General features: G+C 30.6%; 2 protein-coding genes across 4 annotated transcripts in view; one reads left to right on the forward strand and one right to left on the reverse strand.

Moving 5' to 3' along the window:
• Positions 1–19,961, reverse strand: part of LOC113519381 (dual specificity tyrosine-phosphorylation-regulated kinase 2) — a 183,637-nt gene that overhangs the window by 42,068 nt on the left and 121,608 nt on the right. The gene's annotated exons all lie outside the window — the stretch shown is intronic.
• Positions 1,550–10,227, forward strand: LOC113519382 (uncharacterized). The gene is made up of 2 exons (XM_026904443.3): positions 1,550–1,761; positions 8,125–10,227. The coding sequence occupies exons 1-2, from the start codon at positions 1,720–1,722 to the stop codon at positions 8,662–8,664; spliced, it is 582 nt and encodes a 193-aa protein (XP_026760244.2). The 5' UTR covers positions 1,550–1,719; the 3' UTR covers positions 8,665–10,227.

The raw sequence follows: 19,961 nt of genomic DNA on the forward strand, positions 1-19,961 counted from the left end.
AACTGCGAAATTCTACTAAGTTTAAAGCAATATGGTTAAATTATTATTCAATAACGCCATTGACATTATTGATCATGTAAAAATGAGCCAAAGTAAAAATTATAAAGATGATGGGATACCAGCAATTGTAAACTTTGAAACACAAAGTAAGAAATGAGGATCTTAAATCTATTTACAGCCAGATTTTATGGTGCAATCAAAGGCCTACGTTCGATTGGCGTATAATGACGTCAATGTGACTCGAGTGTATCCTGTACTTTATTTAAGTTAGTGCATCTAACACTTAACGGGTAGAGTAATAAAGTGAAACAAATTTAGTAAATGTTTCAATGAAATATAGATATTCCAAAATATGATATTATAACATTATGACGTTGAAAGGTTTCAACGTTAATAACAATTAAATCAAATATAATCAACCTGACGATATAATATTCAAGTTAAAGTAATTTATTTGTGAAATTAAGTAGTTCATAATTTAATCAATTTAAAAACCATTTTCTTACTCGAGTTACTATAACTATGCTATTATATACTCGTATGCGATAATTTTTTAAATGGATGATAATGGAATGGTAACCCTACCCGCGCTATCGGTATACACCGGCGGGGCACCAATGAAGGATGATAGGTGAGGATGAAGCAGGTCAGTTAGCCCATCGTGACGAATTCAACAAGAATTATTCACGATGGTTTCCAGGGGGAACCACGTGGAGGTTGTCCTAATAAGGCATATTGCTAGCAATGGGGCTGTCAAACTCCATTGCTAACAATCCTTTTCCCCCCCCCGTATGCGATAATTGACGTATCTAAAAACTATCAAGACATATGTTCGAGGTTCAATTTCATTGTTAACTCATGTCGATGAGTCGAAAAGAATCGAATCGAAAGAATCATATATATCATCGCTTTAGGCATAATATAGTAAAAACAGAAACATGTATAAATAAACTTGTATAAATAATATTGTGATAAACTTCTATCGTAGTATGCCGGGTCGCAGGATTTAAATATTCAAGAAATTAATTTAATTGACAAAGAAAATGACACGCTAATTTTCAAAATTGTTTTCTAAATACGATTCATGTATAACGATTGTTGATTGATAGTTTAGTTTATAATAGAGTACACATCGATCGAATAGAAATTATAATCAATAGTTCTAATCTTTTTTTTTTCAACAAGAAGTTTTTTCATGATGTTTTGAAGATACATTATTGTATATAACATCTCACTTATCTGGAAATCTAAACGGAAGATTTACCCATGTTATAAAAAAGGAAGTATAAACTATTGAAAGATGATATATTCTCAGAATTATTATCCCTAAGATATGTGACATAGTTCTATAAACAAAAAGGAAATTAAGTAGGGTGCACCACCCCGAGGCACTTTTAGCTGGCGTTCCTCGAAGTACCTGCCTTAAAATAAGGCACTCTGACAACGTGTTAAGTGGAAACCACTGAGGAAGCGTCTTCCTGTAACCCGCCCTCTTTCGTGTAGCCACTATAAATACAAGTCTGAAACAATTTCGGCTTCAGTCGTTCAGGGAAGAGCGCAGCGAACGTGTGCCAAATACATACTACTCCCGAGTGACAACGTGATTACTCCCGCGTCTAACAACATTACCTAATACTATTTCGTAAAGTTGGACGCATATCAAAATAAAAACTTTGAACTGTGTTGTGTTTGTTACTGAAGGGATTTTGGTGTCTCAACATGTTGGACAAGTCTATCCTTGGTGGTAGTTGGGAGAGCGTGGTAAGTAACTTACTGAAATTCTTAATAAGTAAAATACATCTGTAATTTCTTATTACGAGAGGAATACAACTTATTTTCAAGTTTAGTATCTATTTATTACTATAATGATTAATTACTGAAAGCAAGATTCTTCAAGATGGAATCAAATAAAGAGTAGTATAATTAAGACAAAAGCTATAGAAATTCGTAATTTATAATCTTGTAATTTAAAAACTCGTAAATTTATAATCGTGTGAAAAGCATAAAACCATAAACAACTTAGTTTCATATATTTGATTACGGAATACGGTCTGTGGACCGGCCGGCGACTATTACGCAAAGTGCATGGCCAGTTTAATGTGCTTAAAAGGCAACTAGCTTGTCTATGCTCGCTGTCATTGAACTGCAGCGCGTGCGTGCCCCGTGTTTGAATATGGAATTACGTCTTTTTGTGGTAAAGCTCTTGACATTGCCGCTCTTGGTACGCTCAACGGTTACTGACTCTCACAGCTCTCTCTTCGAAGTTTAAATTTCAAATTAATCTACGACAATCGATATTCTATGTTTGATTAAAACGTTCGATATTAATCATAAAGATTGATATCTGAAGTTTCTAATTTAATACAGCTTAAAGGTCATTTCAATCTAGATCGATAGCAGCCTTGACAGATTTTGATATTAGGTAACAGATTTTATTAAATTAAGATGCTTAAATCACTTTGAGTTTAATTTAGATATTAATTGCTATTAATAAATTATTAAGTTAAAACATCTAAATTCAGTAATTCAACAACGGTTTAAACAAGTCATTAAACAGTCAATTAAATAAAACAACTTAAAATATTTACACTAAATTATAAAGATATCAATAACATAATCAAGCAATTATAACGAACACTTGATTATTTTATGTTATAATTGCATATTCTAATAAGTTAAATTTATATTCAAATGCAGATATTTTTATTGATGGTTAAGAACATTGGATTTAAGAGATTTATAAGTTCCCTTTCATCCTTAATGACCAATTCCCACAATCGTAAAAACGGAACAAACCACTTTGTACTATAAATATTCTCTTTGTCTATGCTTATGCGGATTGACTTTGATTTTCAAAAATGGAACTGTCATTTTTGATTCTGTTGCAACACGCCTTAAACCGGTCATTATAGTACGGCACACGATAATAAAAATAAAATTAGAAAGTGTTTGCCATAATACGCTGTCATAACATCTGATAGATGTGTCGATTGTCAATTCGGGTTTTGCCTTCGACATTTGTGATTCGCGAACCGGTCTTAGCGAATTTTTTTGCACTTTCACCGACGGTAGGGGAGGCTAATGTACCTAGACTTGACATGTTGGTACTTAGGCATCGTGTTGCAACAATCACACTAATAGTTGTCATAGTTATTCCGGTTCATGATTTCGAAAGCTGGGACCGAGAGCATATAGATCAGATAAATACAAATCACGTTTTATAAAATGAAACGAATTGTGTGGAATGTGATAGATTAACATGGTCGTTGGAGTCATCGTTATAAATGTTAAACATGAGTCTAGAAAAAATATACACGAACACTATATTAATTTGTCAACTTCTTGAAGAAACATTTTTTTATCATTCTAATATTTTATTGATAGTCTTTGTATTGAAAACAAACAAACTAGAAATCAAATGAATGTGAATGTTAATAATTTTGATAATTCGATAAATCATACTAATTCATATATGAAAATTAGCTAGTAAGATAACAAATTAGAATGTTTATCTATATGACTGTTTTTCAATCACACTGAAATTTATTTGGATGTATTATTTATACAAGAGTACGCGAGGAAAAGATGGGTGCGACCTAAATACTTATAAGTTATTGAACTGTCTTTGATTGAGTATTATAATCAATGAACCACGTCATAACTGTGGTGCAATATTAAAGATAAAAAAAATTGATTACTCATCGTAAAATGAAGATGTTAGGGAAAAATGCGCGTGGGCACACAAATGGTTAGTCAGGAAGATTTCAATGTCTCATTCGTAGTACGTAATAACTATTTTTGATTGTCGCCGATAGATTAGAAATCGGTTGACGACCTTAGCGTTGACCACTGTCGTGTCCAAGGTGTTACATATTATTTACACATGTTTGTATGTGTTCGTCACTATCTAAATGTTGATTTAATCTAAAACAAACGTAAAAAACAAGATTTCTACTTATCAAATAGATTGAGATTGAAATAACTCAAGAACGAACGAAATTAATTGTGAATGCAGCTGATAATTTAGTTAAAAACAAAGAGTAAAGACCTAGATATATTAGAAAGGTTTAGACTAAATATATGCTTTAAAGCAAGAATGAATAAAACAGATAATAAAGTTAAGAAAACAAAACAAATATTTTAATGACCCACAACTAGATCTCTCTCCATTAAATGAGAATATTAACTTGCTATTTGCTTGATATTGATTTTTTTTATCGAGTTTTAAATATCTATTTCTTTACCAAAAAATAGCTGTTCTAAGTTTCTCTTTTTACATTCTAGAGATGAAAAGAACTAGTAACACTATGTCTCTATCGTTACACAGAGAAAGAATGTACTTAATAATTTCTTAACACGTCTACATTAGACGTTTTAATAAAAAATTGTAATGAAATAAAAATTTACTCCATTGAACCGAAGCCAGTTTAAGTTCTTCCATAAGTTGCAGCATTCTCCTCCATTAACGTCCACTTGAGCTACAAAGGATAATAGTTTAAAATCCTCCCATTACTTCTAAATCCGGAGACTTCTGAGTCTTTGGTATCACGAGACACCCCCTTAATTACGTTACGATATTGAATAAATTTATTTAACATCTAATAAATTAAACCATAACCCTGAGAGATTGCTCTAAAAAAGAGATACGTGACCCGATCCACGGTACATTTTCACAACGCTATATTTATACTTGGCGATTCAATGTCAATAATAGGAATTGACATATGAAAGTGAATTTAATTCTGAAATAGTAATACATTTCTATAAATATACGGTAAAATATGTGTTAATAACTTTGATTGTATTTAAGTGAAACAGTATCCGCGTATGTATTATTTACGCACGTGAGTTATCAAAAGTACGTTTGCTCGTACGTCACTGATGACGTCATTTGCTCATATTCAATCAATTCATTTATAAATATACCAATAATTAGCGGTTCATTACGTTGTTGGCTACTTTATAAAAATAAATAGGAGTTTTTCAAATTTACGTATATACCTAGTTCAGTTTTCGAAAATTTACTTCGCTGTCGAATGATCCGTTCAATGATTTTACACAATACAGATTATCTATAAGAAATATAAAAATGTATGGAATTAAATTTTAAATGACTATTCAAAAGTGCTTCAATGTAAGTTTATTTGAATAAATGATTTTCTATTCTATTCTATTCTAAATCTAACACTGAATTATATCCAGTAACATTATAAATGTAAAAGTAAGTTTGTTTGTCACCTTATAGCGTCTAAACGGCTTAACCAATCCCTATGAAATTTGGTGAGACTCGTGAAATGGATAAGGATATAAGGATACTTTTTATCCCGGTTAGACGGACGAAGTTATGAGTAAATATTACATAACAAAAATTTATATTGTTGACTTTTGTCACTATCGGCATAACCGTTTTTTTAAGTACCTATAATTTATCAATAAATATTACAGTAGATTATCAAAATTAAATAACAATCGACTTAAGTCTAGATAAAACATACATATATAAGTGAAGAGTGAATTCATATGTATATGTAGCTGTAAATTAAAAAAATCTGTGCCGAGTGTAATATTTTTTTGTTCGAAATATGGACTAACGGTGTTGAAAAATTAGGCATTGAAACATTCATACAGACATGAGCTTTAAGTCGAAACTAAGAGAGTCGCTTTTGATTTTGGCCTGTCCTATACTGGGGCACTAAAAATCTATTTGAATAATTTATGCGCGCTGTACTGACGTGTATAATATCAGGTCATGAATTATTATGCACTATAGACAAATATTGTAAGGTATATAGTACACGTATAGTACTAGGCTTAACACTTGGTTAGTTAACTTACTTGCATTAACAATTAGAAATGTTTAACCGACTGAAAGAAAAGTCATTAATTTTTCAAACACGAATGGTATTCTAAAATTTAAACTTGGAGATTAGACACAAAATATAACTCTAAAACCGAAGATTAAGTTATTAAATCAATATAACATAGCTTATTAAATTATTGCTTTAAACAACAAAATTTTATATTTATTTCGAAATGTGTAACAAAATTTGTATTAAGAATAGTTTCAATCTTGTTAAACATAAATCGCTAGCAAATGCAGTGTTTATAATAATACGTAATATGTTTAGAATATGTAAACATATGCAACACGTTGGATAATAATAGAATTGCATTGAAAACTCAAGTATTGTCCAAAATAACTCGGGACAAATTTAACTGTCGTTATCACCTTCAGTCCTATAATAACGGGCTACAAATAAACCGGACTATGCACGTTAGTAAGTACAAAACCACTATATATACGTATATTTATTTTAACGCGATATCACAGTACTGGCGAATGAAATAGAATACGATGTAGAAACGGCACGAAAAAAATATGTATATACTGTAAAACTCACCCATTTTAGATACACTCGGTCGAATGGTCAAAATAAATTACCTGTAAACAAAAACACAAGGTTAAAAGTTGCAAAATATTAAAAATAAAAAAATATCGCAGCCTAGATACGGACAAGTTAATTCGCCATTTTAATTAGACCGTGTTAACTAACTCTGCTAATAGAACAACTATTTCAAAGTGACCCATTTAACGAGCCGACCCGAATTCGCAGTGCACTGTTATTTTTTTTACGGTAACACATTAAAAATAATGTTACACAACACGAGCTGTCAAAACACAGACTGAGCAGATTTGTCGTGTCAGTAACAACAGACACCCAAGCATCTCGTTTCTTCAAGGTGTAACACTTTCTTTTTGAATTAGCTGAACACAATATGCACAGACAATCAAAATGTAGAAGAAATCTCACAAATGTCTTCAGTTACATATAACATTAAGAATAAATAATAACTTCTAAATGGATTAGATATTTTTTAAAACAATTTCTCTAGTTTTATTTCGAATGAAGAAAAAGAAACTAATCACTGGTTTTATAATAACATTTTTAGAAAAAACAATCAGTACTAAAATTAGCACTAATAAAAACTTGCATAATTTTCTATCAGTGAATATACATCATGTTCTAATGAAATCCAATAATAAACAGTCTATTTCAGTTTGACCTATTATCTGACCAGTGGCCGACAACGTAGCGGAATTTCAAGAAAAGCCCCATAAAATATTGCACAATATCAAAAGACTTAAAACTAAACACAACGTAACTAAATGACCACTCTGAGGTTGTGCAACGAGTTTCCAACGAAGTCATTAAATTGAAAAGCTTTTGCACTATAAAACAAACTATTTAAGTTTTGCCTAACAAATCACTGTTCAAATTTTCTGCTTTCTTTAACTTTTATCGAATTAAAAATTGATTAGAGTTTGGGTAACATATCAACTTTTTGTCGACTGATTTTTAATTTTTGTAATCTCTTAAACATTAACCAAAAATTATGTTAATGATGTGCGTTTGCGTTTTGATGATGAACAGATGATGATGATGATGATGAATAAATACACCTAGTATTTGAAGCGATTTAACTAGGGTAAATAAAATAGATAATAATTTGAAGCGTTGATGTAATATACTCGTAAATTTGATGTAATGCGTTGAAGTTTTGTTTAATCTCTCTTGTTTAAAATGGGTGAAAAGAACATAAAATACAATGCATTCCTAATCAATAATTGATCAAAGACCTTCTCTTGCTCTAAAGAAACAAATATACCTCCGTTAGAAATGTAAATCACCTAAAAACGTTTATTCGCTTTTTACAACGAAGCCTTGATTGATACATAAATCATTTTTAACGATGGATCTTCTAACCAACTTCCTGACATTTCATTGTTAAAAAAATACGTATTACGAACATTTGCCAATGACTTCCAGAGTGATCAAAGCATATGGCGGGAGCGACAGGTGTTGGTAGACATGTGGGCACCGTTCGAAGGGCTCCAATGTCGAACTAGAGAGGGATAGAGCACTAAACAACCGACATTAGAAAGGGACAGTCTACCGAGCCTTAAGATTGCGTCTATGATGTCACGTACGATATTTATGTTATTGCTACTTTGAATAATCCCCAAGATCTTTCGTGGTTCATGAGACATTACGAAATATCAACAATGATTTTGTTTAACCATGTATATTGTATACAACTGATGGCATATTTATCTGGTTTCAGGTGTCGAGAGATGACTACGAGATTGACTACAGCCCGAGCCCAAGAGGGTCTCCGTTGAAAGACACATCCAACATTCAAGATGATCAACCATACTGCATCAGCCGTCACAATCCAAATAAAACATTCCGTCGCGAGTCTGTCATTGCATCGTGGAAGAGTTTGAAGAAAGAAAGAGAGCAGGCATTAGGAAAACGTATTATATACGTCGATGCTGACAATTACCAGGATTACTATGGACGGAATAAAGTCAAGCGATGCAAAAGTGAAAGGACTGCCAATGCTCCTCGAGTACCGAAGAAAGTGAAACGTACTTACTCTGTTCTCTACAGATATGACCCCAGAGAAGAGAAGGTGGTTAAAGAATATAAATATCAGTTACCCAAGGAGCCAGATATGCCAGTTCATACTCCTTTACAAAAATCATTTTCGGAACCATTCCTGGGACCAGAGAGGACGCCGAAGAAAAAAGTCAAGCGGTCGTTTACAACGTTGCTAAACATCAAAACCAAATTTCTTAATATCTTCACGTCGAAGAGTTAAAATAGTTCAGTATTTACAATAGGAATAGTTGCTCAATTTAATGCATTTTATATATAGGCGTATATTTCTCAATGAAATAAAATTCGCCGTACTAGTCAAAATTATGGCTTATGTTAGAAATATCTGATGATTCTACTCATGTTGTGCAAAATATGAATTGTATAATTGCTAATTTATACTATCGTTAATACTGCAATACCTAGCAATACATACATATACGACATAAAAAAAAATACATAATACCAGATGTTTTCCAAATAAATATGTTTTTAAGTTTCACCATTTTTTGACATGTAATAAACTGAAATATCAACGACGATGTATAAACGTCTAGAATTTGCTATTTTAGATCTTATACAATTCAACATCTATATATAAATTTATAGCTTTTTATAAAATTATATATACTATATGCACAGACCTATAAACTGATAGTAGTCTCTGATTGTACCAATTGTATTTCAATATAATAATAGTTGCTATATTATGATAATTTGTGATATTTTGTGTGTTGTGATAGATTAATATTTAAGTTAAGAAAAATGTCTCTGAATTGTACGTGAACCTTTACTTACAATAACTGATGACAAATAGATCCCCGTCAATTCTTTTTTATTTTACTTTTATTATTTATATAAAAGAACTTAAAGACAAATAAAAATGAGAAAATAATTAGAAATAATTAGAGAAATTAAATAATATTAAGCAGTTTATATAATTTTTTACATATTTTTAATTTGAATTCACAGTATCTATAAAGTAAATGATAAATTGTAAAATAAAAGAATGGAGAGGGTGTAGCAATTTTAAGGCACGACTGTTTTTTACACTGAAAGTGTAGTTGTCACTTTATTGACATCTGTCAAAACATCATGTCAAGTTTGACAAGTTATTTTACAATGACAGCTATCTTTCGCAATAAAAACTGTTAGTTGCTTAAAGTTATATTAGTCTTACCAAATATAATCTTTTATAATTAATCAATGTAATCTCATTGTTTAGTTTATAATAATTGTTTATAAAATGGTAATGTGACTATTCAAATACATCCTCTTACTTATAAACGCTAAATAAAGTTACGTCATTAATAAAAGATTTTTTTTTTATGGATTTGACATTAAATATTAAATAGTCATTATCGTAACTAAAATTATACAACTAATAACAAAAATTAGTCTATAAATTAAATTATTGAGTAGCGAGATTCTTATAAGTAGGAGGAAGCATATGATATTGCAATAAGGAATTTTATATATTTTAAAATAAATATATATTAAGTACATTTATTGTTATATCCAAGGTTTCATTCCTATATTTTTTAGTTTGTAAAATAATAGACATAATGTACTCGTATCTAGTCGCTATAAGTCGTTTCAAATTATAAGTATTATAAATTTAGATATATTAGCTTCAAATATTAATTTAAGTATATTTTAATGCTATCCCTCAATTAAATTATAATACTATATAAACAATTTACTATTACAGTATTTGTAACATATAATTAGTTTACATAATAAAAATTATTTAATTTTATATCTTACATAAATTATACTGCAAAATTATATTGAAATAAAAGAGTATTTTCAATTTTCTTTTTGTATTTTAAATATTTTTATTAAGTACAAAACAATACTATACATTATTTATAACGTTAAAAAAATAATAAAAAAATGTGGAAATTGGAAAAGATTTTTATATGTTTGTTATTCAATCACACTCGACAAAGACAATCCATCAAGTACCTTTCAAATGCATGTTTAAATATTGAAGCGTGATTAGTTCATAATATTAAGAGGATTAATTATATTTAGATTTATTATGGTGGCATAATAGAACAAAATATGAAAACCGTGTCAAGTGCAACTGTGGGCCCGCATGGCACGTCTCCATTGTTCATTATATTTATCTGAAGGCTAAAAGATAATGCTATTGTGAGAATATTATATGCGGGGGTTACGAACATCAAACAGTAATTCGTGTTAAAAATACAAGCGTCTAGAGATAATGGCAATGATGAAGACTGTAGCAAGAATCTTCACTTACAATTAACTGTCCATTGCTGAATATAAGCCTTCTCCATAAGGAAGGTTTTATTATTAGTTGCCAAGCTTGGTAGATGGGTAGGTAATTGCAGTTAGGCTTATTTTATTAGGCATATTTTAAAAGGGACGCTGCTGCTCATCCCTCGACCATTAAGTTCCTTTAATCGCCTTTTAGGACACACAAGAAAGGGTGGCCCATTCTTTGTCGGGACCACAGTGCATTTAATTTTAAATACACGTAAATAAATAACATTAGACATGACACAGCGCCATCTAGTTTTGAACTAATCAGAGCTCATACTGTGAGTACTAGGCACCTGTTATTTCCATGGTACTGCTCATGTCTATAGGCGACGGTTACCACTTTCCATCAGGTGGGCCGTCAGCTTGTTTGCCATTCTACGTTGTATAAAAAAAACCTGATATTTTAAACAGATTTTAATCATAAACACATATACAGAGTAAAATCCAAATAGCCGTACGTAAATTTAAGTCTACCCCTTATGGTTAACGGGTAGAGAATGCCATATAGCATTAAACTCGTTATTTGTAAATTTTTTTATTGTGCAATAAAGGATAAATTAAATAAATCTACCCATAGTACAGAATATAAGACAGACATTTTGTGAATCAGAAATTCGAAAACGGTAAAAATTTCAAGTTTCCCATACTAATTTAAAAACAGCTTGATGCCACATGTGAACATGAGAGACGCAAATTTTTATTTGCCCCATGTTTTTTTGGTGAAAGTATTCAATTTTACTCATAGAACACTCCCTTAAAGGCATGCTAATAATTTCTATTCTAACCTGTATATATAGTTTTTTTTAAATGCATGCTACATGACAAAACATTGAGTTTTTCTATAAATGCGAATTCGAATGAAATTGACACTTTTTCTTATATTAACAGTAATTATGTTATATTACATACATAATTGTTCTGTTAATGCAAATTACTTTTCTGTCTCTCATTATATTCGAGGTAATTTATTCTGTAGGCTTCCTCGTAAATCGACATTTTAATATAAAGACCCAAAGTCATTTGGGTTGGGTCCAGATGTAATTTTAAAAAGGAGAGGATTTGTTTGCTGGTCTACCTAAAATGACAAAACGACTAAATACAAATTAAGCTTGGAAATATAACGAGAACCTTCAAGGAAAGATTTTCTGCAGAATTTGAATGCTTGATGTCTTGATAAATTAAATAACATAGGCAATACGTATGACTGGATTTGTATTCTATTGAAGAAGGTTTCAACTTGATTTATTCTAAATAAAAAAGTACAGTCTTCTGATGTATTTTTTGTAGTATAATCCATTAGTTTCGTTACCTATAATTTTGAGGCTCAGAATAAAAAAAATATAATGAATATAGTTGGTATACATAACATATTTACATATACATCACGCCTGTTTCTTAATGGGGTGGGCAGAAACAATATAATGCCAAATGCTTCGATCCAAACAGACCTCTTTCCTCTACATTTATAAATCTCACGTACACATACACGTTCGCCAGTTATGGGTACATTAAATTTTTCAGCACGTTGCTTACGAGTATTTGGTTAATATCTACATACATCTAGGGCGACCTCTACCGACGTTCACACATATCAGTGCTAATATAAATAAATAATTATAATTGGAACGACTCGCATCACGATAGTTGTTAGTTATTAATTAACTATCATTAATTGACTTTATCATCAATCAAATTTATTCACTTAACGCATTAATAAATAAGTTATTGCTTGTATATAAAGATTTCAAGGTTAAATTAAGTTTCAATGAAAATTCATAATAATAATAATAGATTGAAATGACCTGGAATCGTATAAAATCCTATCTATCGCAATCAAGTACTCCCATGGGATAATTCGCACTGCAACTTTGAATAAAGTGCTACTTACATGTTCACGTTGAACTTGCAAGCTAGCATTTAATTATTTAAGATTTGCTCCAAAATACCTTCAATTAAACGCTTTTAATCTCCGATATCGTGGATGTGTGTGTATCGTGGACTTTATTATCGAAGGCGAATTTGTGTCTTCATGCAATTAAATGTATTTCTTTTTCATTTTCATTATACTGGTACGATAAAGACATAACAATGATGGCTAATAAGGCAAGCCATATCTTATTAGAAATATACCAACGGCCAGTAATTGGATGTTAATGGACTGTTATTGTGTTGTATTTATGATAAAATAATGTCGTGCCACGTTATGGTACGTTAAGTTATAACATTTTGCTTAGCAAAAAAAAAACAGCTACGTCAATCTACACCGACAAAATATTTCATAGACACATTAGATTGAAAATGTTAAAATTTAGAACACGAAATCGAGTTTTTACGAAAACATTTTGTTTTACAATAAGTTGCTACACAAAGAAAAACATAAACTTCAATCGACACAAAATAAATATGGGATCAAAATAGAAGTGAACCCTACTGATTGCAAAAATATTATCAAATTCGGTCCAGGATTGACAATGTAATAAATTGACAGGTACAAATAAAAAATAGAATAGTCCTCCCTGGAAGTCTTTTAAAAGCCACCGTTGATTAAAACAAACAAAAACCGTACACGAATATTGTTGAAGCACGAAACAATAACGATGTTTGTAGGGATTTAGGGCAATGACATGCAGAATTATCCCTAAAGTGGGCGTGGGTGAGAGGTAGAGAGAAGTACGGTTGCGTGCCCCCTTATATTACGTAATTTGTGTACTCATCAATATACTTAGCTCTTCATAAGCGACTGTAGTATTCATGTTAATAGGGATGTTAAAACTAGAAATTGTAGCTGAATATTCTAGTTTTCCCCAGTGCCTTCGTTCGAGACGTAGATATATTGATTGACCTGGACAAAAAGTCTATGTGCCTTTCCATCTCAAATATCATATATATACCAAATTTCCGACCAACATTAAGCCGTTAAGGCGCCAAGAGTAACAAACAAACAAACTTACTTTCACATTTATAAAATCAGTAATTATAAAGCAATTTATTAATAATGATACTTTAAAGTGACAGATATAGCCCGAAGGTTAAGCAAACCGAAGTGGCAATTAACCGGTTATAAAACCGGACTACCGGTAGGGAAAAAAGGTTCTTCAGTGGCGACCCCGTATAGGCAAACATAGAGTAAAATATTCCATCTCAAATATGCTGCAGAAAATTAGTGGATGGAAGAATATATATTATTTTATTTACAATTCATCTCATTCATGCATAACGTTGCTTTAATAGACTTAATACTAACTAGGATAGCAATATGCGATGTGAATCTGTTTACCCTTATACGTTTTTAAGCTTGAATTATTCAATTTGGAGCAAAAATTTAATAGAAAAATATCCAAGGATGAACACAGGATATGAGAGTACTTTATGCTGTATATTTATAAAAGCCAAAATTGAAAATCCTGCAATAAGTAAACACTGAATGGCCCATACCTGGCGCAACGCGTGGGAATTGGTAGCGATACGGTCCGAAATTTAAATAAATAATGAGTGTGCTTCAGCTCAATCTGGGCTTCGAACGGTCATATTTTCGTGCTATGTCCTGTTCAATTGGACTACGTTTTACAAGCTCCTATTTAAAAGTAGGTCTTTCCGATTTAAACTTTGTAACATTTTATTTTACAGTTGAAGCTAATCGCAAAAAAAGCTCTCGTATTTTTAAGGGAATCTTACATGTCAATTCGTCTATATTTTTTTTATTTTATTATACGTGTACTAGCATTTATCTGCGACTTCGTTCGAGTGACCAAGATATGTTTACTGACCGAGATAAAAAGTAGTCTAAATACCTGTCCATCCTATATAGTAGGTACATGTATATCAAATTTTATAGTGATTTGTTAAGCCATTAAGGTGCCTTATAGGTAACAAACAAACTCAGTTTCACATTTATAATATTAATAAGGATTATGCGATTACGTCGCTAATTCTGAACCAATTTTGAAAATTACTTTTTGCAATTGATAGAGTTTTCTTCCATATCGTTTTCATATTAATTTTATGTATACATATCGTTTTTATATATACATGATCAGCATTCTAAATTGAAACATTTTCAGTCTAATATCTAGTAATTCCCAGATACTTTGTCACGATTGAATAGGTTGTTTTAATTCAGTGAGCAACCTTCATATTTCTCAAAATTTAACTAAAATAAATCTTATCTAGATCACCATTCTCAAATAAGCACCAACATTTGTGTATATGCAAACTGAGTGACCGGCATAAGGCCCTCGGTATGTTTCCTTATCGCTTGACAACTCACAGCATTTGTAACATAATAAGCACAAAATATTACACGGATGTGAACTAAATTGTCTGCAAGAGAGATCACATTTATCTCGGGTCGATTGCTCCGCTATTTAGACAACTTGATGATACTGTTTATTTGGACTTATCACTATGATATATTAACTGAGTCAGTAGGTCGCATTTGTGTTCATAACAGTCGATTTCTTTTTAGGCATAATAACATTAAAATATGCGAATCGTATACGAGTACATTCGTCGGCAGTCCCCATTTCTTAGATTAATACAGAACGTTATAAAATATTTATTTTTTGCTTATTACTATATACTAGTGATCCGACCCGGCTTTACACGTGTACATAAGAAAATAATGTATAGCCTATGTCATCGCTTATAATGTTGCTTTCTACAGATGATGGAGTAGTTTTTAAGTCTATCCATTTATCATATTGATCATATGTATTATTCTTTAAGTGGTGCAATAAAGAGTTTATTAAATAAAAAAATATCAACCGTTAATTGCCGGTTGCTGAACATAGGCCTCCCTATATTGGGAGGTTTATCCATTACAAAGAAACAATTAAATATTTCCTCTTAAGTAACATTACAGTTATATTTCTGAAAAGATTGAATACGTTTAATTTACAAATGTAGAAAAAGTAAAAGAGGCATGTAAGATACGAGATTACTAGATACGAAGGCCTTAATCCTGAATATTGTCAACGTAGGAGGGTTACTTTGGATATCACATTATATGACCATGGGGTGATGTTCACATCTATACATGGCACGTCTAGCTGATATGGTAGTTTGAGAAGCTGTACTCGTATCGTTTATTGATCCATGTATCATCAGAAAAAGTATCCAGTTTCACTGATAGAAAATTACTTTGATTTTGCTAATGAATTATCCACTTAATTATAAAAACTAAAACCTTTTACAAACCTATTTTAACAATTACACAGTTTTGTCACTTTCTTTCAAATTGGAAATTTAGCACAAAAGAAAGAGACAAAACAGTTCAAGAGCTAAAAGAAGTTTATGAGAAGTTCGACGTTTTTATGAATAAGGGGGTTAAATTTCAACATGTATATTACTTTACTTACTTAAGTTACATGAAACCGTCTCGTCACTATTCAATAAGCTGTCACGATACCACCTTGAACTTAACCCTCGTAACTTAACTATAACTTAAGGCTGATTTATAACTTAACTGCGTCGACATGATAACATTGATTAATTGACTATCTGTCTCCACTTTATCCATTATAATATTATATGGAGTAATTAAGACAGAATATAACAGTTGCATCCTTACTAATACCCTATTAATATAACAAATGCGAAAGTTTGTAACAATGAATGGATAGATAGATGGATATTTGTTACTCTTTTATGCAAAAATTACTGAACGGATTTAAATGAAATTTGGTACACGGGTATTTTATATCGTAACTTAGCAAATACGCACACAGATAAAGCCGCGGGATACAGATAGTTAAGAATATGAGAGTGATTTTTTTATTATCTATTAGCGCTTTAACCAAACCAGTCATCATTTAATTAGGTTTAAGTATTTTACATGTGACGTAGAAGAATATAGGGTTATTTATTTATTTATTTTCTCGATTAATCGATACATAATTACGTGGAAATCGCGGGTATAGGCAAAATTTAATATAAGTAACTATTTTCACTGTCGGGTACAAACATTTTACAAAGATATCGCGAATCGAATATAAAGGACACGCTGACTTTGTATTAGAAAATTTATTGTTAATTTTATTATGTAAGGAAATTTAAAAATAAAATAAGAAGTATGTAAACACCGAACGATATCTTACAAACTAGTGAACTTATTTGGAAAAACATCGTTTTATTGAAATAACTGTGCATAAATAAACAAATAGCTAATAACAATGGAATTTTTGAATTAATCGATTCTATAGTTATTGCGTATTATTTACTTTTCAATCTGCTTTTATTAAATATGACTAAATTCGACAAAAAGATATGTTAAAATTGTTAACCAGTTGTCCCAAGTATAGAAAAACAATAGATAGACTTTCATGCTGGAAATGGATATAGATATGCGACAAACAATATACGTCAAACAATATACATACTTATTTGCATTCATAATCGTATTAATGACTACTTTGTAGTTTCCATCCAATTTTAGTATACGGTAAAAATAGATAAAATGAAAAACAAAAAACAATTATTAAATGCATTTATTTATAAGTATATAAAGGTTTGGCTGTGTGGTCCTGGCATAGAATAGGCCACTCCTTCCTTTCTCGTAGTGTTGTAAGAGGCGTCTAAGGAAGGGCGAGGGATGGGTAGCAGCGTCCCTCTTAAAATATCTCTAAAGCCTAACTGCAGCTACCAATCTGCCTACCAAGCGTGGCAACTACTGGCATACCGTGCGACCGGGATAAAATGTAGTCTACCTATATCCTTCTCCATCTTACACAGTATGTGCGTACCAAATTTCAAGACGTTACGACGCTATAAGGTAACAAACAAATTCACTTTCACATTTATAATATTAGTAAGGATTCTTGTACATCGATTTATAATAAGCAGTATCCTTTATTTATTTCCGTGACAGTTTCGCCGATCTGGTCAACATTGAAATTGCTTACTTTGTAAAAATATTAAAATATCATGTAACATATAGACGTACTGACTGTATTTATTTACATATGCATTTTATATTACATACGTTTCATTCGATATCATAATTGTAATTATCTGTGCAATACGAGTATGTAGTAATAACAATTGGTGGCCGAATTAAAATCCAACGTCAATTAATGATAATAGCGATAATAACAGGAAAGGTCAAGGATTGCATTCAATGCAACTGTAGCCGATTGGTAGTTTACAATCTATACATTTATGCCATGTCCTTTGTGGGACAGGCAGAGAGAACTGACGAACACGTTCAATTCCAATTAATGTTTTTGATGTTGTAATTTAAAACATAATAGCATATCACTATTTATTAGCGTTGTATATAATCAATTAAAATTATTCAAGGTTAATTAATCGCGCCGTAATAAGGCTTTATTGTACCACCGACGACATTGACTTTAATAATGTACATAAAGGAATCGAACCTTGTGAATTCGTGACGAGATCCATTGCAATTGCTACACAGTGTTCGCTTAATAATGGTTGTCACTCGTGTGACAATGCATGACGAAACCATTACTATCATGTCTTTCCGTTTTAAGGGGTTTATGGGACTTCCTTATATCCTTAATTTATTTAAGGTACATTATACATGAACTATTTAAATTTTAAGACCTTGTATAACGAACACTAAACAGAATATTAAAAAAAAATATTTAATTTCATAAACAAAAAGGTCCTTTCTAATATTATTACTTTCGTATATGTAAAAATGTGTTTACCTGTTTGTTACCTATCGACATTTTAGCGGCTCATAACATTTAATATATAAGCACCAAATGGAGAAAGATATAGGCATTCATTCCAATCAATCTACATATGTCATTCAAGTTGACGAAGTCAGGTAAAACTAGTTGACATTAAGAAAATAGTTTGTTACGTATGTTAGGCAATTCTATACAATTTGTTTTATTCTTTTTATAGTTGTGTTAGTCCTGTATTAATTACGTCATGACTGAATATATATATATATATATATATATATATATATATATATATATATATATATATATATATATATATATATATATATATATATATATATATATATATATATATATATATATATATACGTACTTTTTTTCTGTTTGCCCCATGATCGCCTAGTAGAGAACGCTTTTAGGTGTTATATCCGTCACGTATTTGTTATGTACTTACTTGAAAGTTATATTAATATTATTTATTTATTGCGGCACGTAAAATTATACATTTAAATTTAATATTTTATTATAATGTGATGGTAACATCGTGGGATATCGTGTCGTAATGTGGTAAATTATAAATAAATGCATTTAATGACATTATATATTTATGTTATATTTCCTCCTTATGGCGTCGTATTTCATTATTTAGTTATACACTCTATACACAGTTCTACGCCCTTTAATTAGGTTGTACATGATAATATATATTATCAACAGGTCATAGGGCTTTCACTGAGATATCAAAGTGCACTATGTGCATGTTCGTTCATAACAATGTAGGCGGGTCAATAGTTTACATTCAGTTTTTAAAACAGGCGGAAGTTTTCAATTCATCTGTATCTGTAGTGTGTATATTGCGCTATATTTTTTGTCATTCTGTTTAGATCACAAAAATTCACTGTTTACTCTCCTGTGTTCATCCCATGTTAATTTTGTGACGACTGAAGATGATGATGAAGATTTTTTTGGAGCACAATTCTGTTCAATATCTACTTACAAGTATACGATACGGTTATAAATTCAAATATTTTCCACTAACTTCAAAAGAGGGATGCTCACAGATTGGCCCAATAGAAATTTTATCGAAATACATTCAGTTTGTAAATCAAAATAATAGGTTTTGCCAGAAGTGAATTAGGTTCTTTTTGTGGAAGATAGTCTTATTTATGTAATGTAATGTGTCTATTAAACATCTCATCGAATATCTGTACGTTTTATTCGTTTTATAATAAGTAAGAATAATGGAATAATTGAATACGGAACTGAATATTTTTTATTACTAATATTAATTTAATAAAAATATATACGAAGCTAGTTTTTTGACAAAATATTTTTATGCGGAAATATAACGAGACGAAATATTAGCAGCTAGCTACCTTTAATATATGAAAAAATTAACACTCAAAATTTTGACAATTACAATAATAGACAACATCACATCATTTAAAAATAAAAAAAAAGTAAAAAAAAAAAAACATAAAAATTATAGTTTCCAGCAGTTTCTTTTTGTTAAAAATATTAACTTGAACTTTAGTGTGTTTTACATTCTTTGTAAGTTAAGTGTAAAATTAAA

This window comes from Galleria mellonella, unplaced genomic scaffold (genome assembly GCF_026898425.1).
Source record: "Galleria mellonella isolate WM207_F2 unplaced genomic scaffold, CSIRO_AGI_GalMel_v1 utg352, whole genome shotgun sequence".
Lineage (NCBI taxonomy): Eukaryota > Metazoa > Arthropoda > Insecta > Lepidoptera > Pyralidae > Galleria > Galleria mellonella.